At 30.4% G+C, this 6,022-nt stretch overlaps 1 protein-coding gene across 1 annotated transcript; it reads right to left on the bottom strand.

The window, feature by feature from the left end:
- Positions 1–391: 391 nt before the first annotated feature.
- Positions 392–856, bottom strand: LOC131611063 (S-protein homolog 29-like). The gene has a single exon (XM_058883188.1). It carries the CDS (start codon positions 854–856, stop codon positions 392–394), a length of 465 nt encoding a protein of 154 aa, XP_058739171.1.
- Positions 857–6,022: the final 5,166 nt, after the last annotated feature.

The raw sequence follows: 6,022 nt of genomic DNA, 5'->3' as shown, positions 1-6,022 counted from the left end.
AGATAAATGGTTGTGATTGGTTGACAGTGTAAAAATATTTTACACTGTCAGTGCATATCCCTTTTTCTCTTTATCCAATCGTTTAAAAAAATTCTTTTTCTATTATTCATAGAAATATTGACACTCCGCAATTCCATATTAAACCAAAATTTATTAATATAGATAGATAAAAGAAATTAATTACTATGCACTGTCGGTGTAAAAAAATTTACACGGTCAGTGTATCACAATCATTCATAAATATTATATTGCAAATAATTAAAATAAAAATTAAATTTTAATAAGCATTTAACGATCACGATTCAATAACGGTGTAAAACTGTCCGTACATAACAATTAAATTCTAAAAATATCATACTTGTATTATTTGAATGACATAAAACATAAGAAATTACATGATAGAAGTATTATTTGCATCCATTAGTGCAACACCTTTCCAGTTATGACATTGCTCGTATCCTCTATAATCGGTACAACCACCATTGGTGTGTATTCTCCAAGTGCAATTTCTGCAGTTATCTACGCCTTGATTGTAAACATCAAGATAGTGAAGATAAACGTTTCCTGGCCATGTAAAGCTACAGAAGTATAAAGTTTGAACAATTTTCGGAAACGGAGATGGGCGAAATCGAAACATGAAAGTTTCTCCAAACTTGAGTGTGTGAAATCCGAGATCATCTTGTTTTGATTTACAATGAACGGTGAGATCTAGAGGAGTTGGATGTGGAGGGATATCATTCCTAATTACTACGGTTACCCTAAGCACAGGATTCAAATCGAAACCTGTAGCCTTAACTCCTAGTAAAATGATTATCAATACTGAAATTTTGAAGGTAGTTGAGTTTGGATATTCCATAGCTAGATGTATAATACATACAAGGCTTATGTCGATATTAATTTATAGCACAATGTATTGTCAAGCATGCTTCTTTTCCAATTTTAAAAATAATTTTTTTTAATATTATAAAATATTAATATTTATTAATTTATTTTAAGAAAAGAGAGAAATCTATAATGATTTACCATATCATCAAGATATCTAAAGATTAACGTCTATGAAGCGTCGACACGTTAATCAGAAGGCGTGTTCCCGCACCGGACACATATCGGACACCGACATGCATACGACACTCGTACGACACATATCCGACACTTTTTTTTGAAGTGCCTAACGAAAAAAATAATTATAATGTAACGGGCACGGATACGACATACTATTTCAAATAACGGACACATCAACCTCTCAAATTCTCAGAGTTTTAAAAAATAATTTTTTTTTACCTTTCACATTCCATTTCTCCCACTATAAAAACACTTCGTATTCCTTGTTTTTTGATCTTCTCTGTTTATTTTCAGCTTCTTCGATTGTTTTTATCTTTACCGCATGTCGGTATCCCACTGTCGCCACCATCTGTAGTCCACTCTTCTTCCGATACTCATTCTTTCTTCATTCTTAATTGAAAGTACTCAATTTAAATTATTATTTTTTGTTGATTGAGAGTGTTGAGTTTAATTATACATAAATTTTGGTTCTCATTTTAGACTCTTTATAAATTATGTTCATAAATTCCATTAATTTATTAATATATAAAATATATATAGCCATGTTCGTGTCCTATGTTTTTTACATTAGCTGTGTCCTCGTGTCTGTGTCGTGTCCCGTATCCGTGTCCGAGTTTGGGCTTCATAGATTAACGTCAAAATGAACTTTCATATAACGTTGATTTTGATGTAATTTATTGTAATAGTAAATAATTATAGATTAATCTCAAACTTTATAGGTTAAGAATACTATAATTAGAAAAAATTAAGGGTAATTAAATACAATAAAGTCATATTTAAAGTTTCGATACATTGAATGCACGTATTCCAAAAAAATATTTTTATAAATATCTCATTAACTTGTGCCCTTGGGGCACATGTTAGCTTTTCTCTTAATGTTATTTTGGTTCAATTTCTATGGTCACTTTTTTCAAAGGTAAACTTAATTTTTTATTAAAGTCAATTTAATTATTTAAAAAGAAAAATAAAACCCATAAAAAAATAAAATAAAACGATAGTTGAACAGGTTCAACTTATCTTTAAAATAACTTTCAAAACTATAAATAAAAAGTGGATCTCATCAAATATTATAATTAACAAAAACATATTGTATGTATTAATCTACCTGAACATGGATTTATTTTTGTAAATATATGAGACATTTTAATTTACAAAAATATTTAGTGTATAAAACATTATTCTATTTAATTAAGGGTAAAGCTAACGAGGGCCTCCGGTAGGGATGTCAACTTACTTCAGATAGGAGCAATATCTGTGGGAATTTTCCGTTTGAGATCCAAAAAATGAGGAATTTTTTCATCGCAGGATGGAGATTAAAATCTCCCCGAAAACACTTCTAGAATGGGGGTGGCGTAAATATTTTCCGTCCCGCCTAAAATAACATAATGTCCTTAATTTATGTATAATTTTAAATTATTATATAAGTTTATTTGTCATTTCATATAATTAATCTTATACACAAATTTAAAAAAAAGAAAACACACACACACACACACATATATATATATATATATATATATATATATATATATGTATATGTATGTATTGTTACTAAAAAGTGAGATTTAAATGATTATTTCAATTTTTTTAGTATGAAATTTTGGTGGTCATGACACTCAGGCTATGTTTGGATAGACTAAAATGAACGGAGCGGAATGGAGTGGAGCGGAATGGAGCGGAACGGAGCGGAGCGGAATGAAATAAAGATGGCGTTCCATTGTTTGGGTATTTCATAACGGAATATAAATATTTTGTCATTCCGCCCAAATCGGAGGGCATAAAAAATATGGAAAGTGATGGAATGGGATGGAATGCATTCCATCGGGTTCCACTCCATTCCATCCGTTTTTAATCAATCCAAACAATGGAACATAAGTTAATACCATTCCGCTCCATTCCATTCCACTCTCTTCCATCAATCCAAACATACCCTCAATACTATAGATTAAATATTGTTAAAACAACATATTTATCATAAATGAATACATTCTAAATTTTTTGTGGTTAGTTTTTGAAACTTACTATTAATCTGGTTTAAAATAAAAAATCATGTCAATGGATTTTCGCACGAACATTGGGAATCCCTTGGGCTCGCGGGGATCCGAACCGGGAATAAAGAATAGATTCGAGGATGGGGATAGTGATGAGAATGTAACTCCTGCCCCGTCCCGTCCCGCTCCATTGACATTCCTAGCCCCTAGAGCACTGATTAAGAAATTAAAAAGATAAGTTAAACATTGTAAAATAAATTAAAAAGATAAATTTTTTATACAAAAAATGTGTATTCAATGCATTGAAAACATAAGTAATTAACTTTTTAAAAGAATATTGTGTGTATTTAATGCATTAAATTTATAATATTTTTTAGGAATGCTTAACCAGTGTCCGAAAGTACTCGCTAACATGACCCTTTAATTAAAAGAGGTTAAATGACAATATATATATATATATATATATATATATATATATATATATATATATATATATATATATATATATATATATATATATATATATATTTGATTAAAACATTTAGAGATAATATATAAAAAATATATTTTAATAAAAATTAAGAAAGGGAGAATTTTTTTTTTTTATAAAAAAAATAACATTTAAACCAATTCTACAACCGTTCTAGCAAGATTCCAATTTTCTAACTTGTAAATTAAACTCTAACCATTGAGCTATTTAATTTGCGTTTTAACATTAAATCTAACCGTTCTAGCTATTTAAACTCTACCCCAGGCAAGTCTTACTAGTGGCACTGCTCATCCCAGATAAGTCTTAATCGTCACGTAACACATATAAGCCTGGAACCATACAACAAACAAGCAAATATGCAGATCCGTACCCATGTACGAGGAATCCAGGAGTAAGTTATAGCCCGCTAATTAGGCCACGCAATCCACACCCTCGGTGAGTTACACCCATGCATCGCATCAAGAGACTTGTACCGGCACACTGCACGATGGAACGAATGAGTCCTAAGTGGCACTCCAAATCATGACCCTTATTTCCCAAATCATGCATTATTCCCAAACTCTACCCATGGTTCTAACTAATGGAACTCACCTCAAGCTTGAAGATTCTGAGTTATAGAGATGCAGATAATAACAATGTTGCTCCCACAATCCTTTCTTAATCAAAGTTTTGCTCCCATCATCATCAATCCCGTAACCCTCATATTCACACTTTCAGCATGGATCACTCAACTTCAAACCAGATTATCTCCATCAATACAGTGCCTATAAATGCGAACCATATATGCAAATCATAGAGAAATTCGTAAGCTTTCCAACAAGACCAGAATCAGCTCAATCGGAGTTACGAGCAGAGAGATATTACCTTTTTAGTGAGGGTTGTACCATAGTTGCAAAAATGGAGATGATGATCAAGACTTCTTCCTTCTCTCTCTTGCTCCCAAGCTCTTCCTATCTACTACCCAAATTCTGAAATTATGCATCCAAACAAACCCTTATTAAAGATATCTTTCTCTCTTGGACCAACACGCCCTTTAACTAAACCATATTTACCAATATGCCACATGGTTCATTTCTAACTAAATCCATTAGTTCCATTATGGTTCTTGCACTTAAGAAGGATTATCCTAATGCCACACTTCATTACTCTACTAATATCACATAATCATGCTTAGACCAACATAGGATATTACACTCCCCCACGTGAAAACTTATTATTTTTTTTAAAGAATTGAGACGTGATTTGCATTGTTTTCGTGTAGTGTAGGTATATATACGGGTATAAGCCCCTGGTCACATTGTATGAGTTTGGATACAAAGATTTTTCCAAAATACAAATACAAAAATGAGTACTGTAGTTTTCTGTCCAAATTCTATACATTGTCATCCCTGGGTTGGGAGGTGTTATCTTAGAGAGTTTTAATTTTAAAGAAAAAAAATTATAAATCACATTATAAACAATTGTAAAATATAAGTGATAATTCTATATAAGATAAATTTTAATAGAAAAAAAATTACAATAAAATATTCAATAACAATTATGTTTTAAAGCATTGTATTGAATGTTTTAATTCCCATATTTAAAGTTTAAGTCTCTTTGATATAATCGGTAAAAAAGTCTTTTTAACATAATTTATTTTTCTTTTATTCATGCAGATATTAAATGCATGAGCGCGTGTTCAAATCCGCGAGATCTCATTTATTCATCGTTAATGAAGTGAATTATTCAATAAAAAACCTTATATAAAAATATTATACTTGTATCATTTCATTACTTAAAAAACAAAGAATTACATCTTAGAAGTACTATTCCCATCAATTAGTTGAACGCTTTTCCATTCTTGACAACCCTTATATGATCCTTTATAAAGCTTACAACCACCATTTTTATTTATTTTCCAACCACAAGTTTTGCACTTATCCATGGCTTCATCATAAATGTCAAGATAGTGAAGATAAGGGCTTCCTTTCCATGTAAAACTACAAAAGAATACAGTGAAAGCCCAACTTGGAAACACTAATGGTCTAAATCGAAACGAGTAAGTTCCTCCAAATGCGAGTGTGTGAAATCCAAGATCATCATCTTTAGATTTGCAATGGACAATGAGATCTAAGGGGATTGGATGTGGATCGATATCATTCTGAATTATAACAGTTACTTTAGAATTTATAAAGAAATCATTAGCCTCAACTACTAGTATAGTGATCAATAATATTGAAAAGTTTAAGGTGATTGAGCTTTGATATGCCATAGTGAAATGGTACCTACAAGGCTTATATTGATCTTAATTTATAGAACACTAAATTGTTAAACCTACTTCTTTCTTTTAATTTTGAAAAGATTAATAATTTTTTATACACCTTTTTTATGGTATAAATATTATAAAAATAATATTTATTAAGTATGGTCAAATGTAATTATTTATTTGAAAAATATGAGAAATAATTAAAAATCAAATAATATTACTTATTATTTAGAA

Source organism: Vicia villosa, linkage group LG6 (assembly GCF_029867415.1).
Source record: "Vicia villosa cultivar HV-30 ecotype Madison, WI linkage group LG6, Vvil1.0, whole genome shotgun sequence".
In the NCBI taxonomy this organism is placed as follows: Eukaryota; Viridiplantae; Streptophyta; class Magnoliopsida; order Fabales; family Fabaceae; genus Vicia; species Vicia villosa.
This window is presented reverse-complemented; position numbering and strand designations above follow the sequence as displayed.

What these genes read in the sequence shown, in the direction of transcription:
- LOC131611063 (XM_058883188.1), bottom strand. Translation starts at nt 856, where the DNA reads ATGGAATATCCAAACTCAACTACCTTCAAAATTTCAGTATTGATAATC.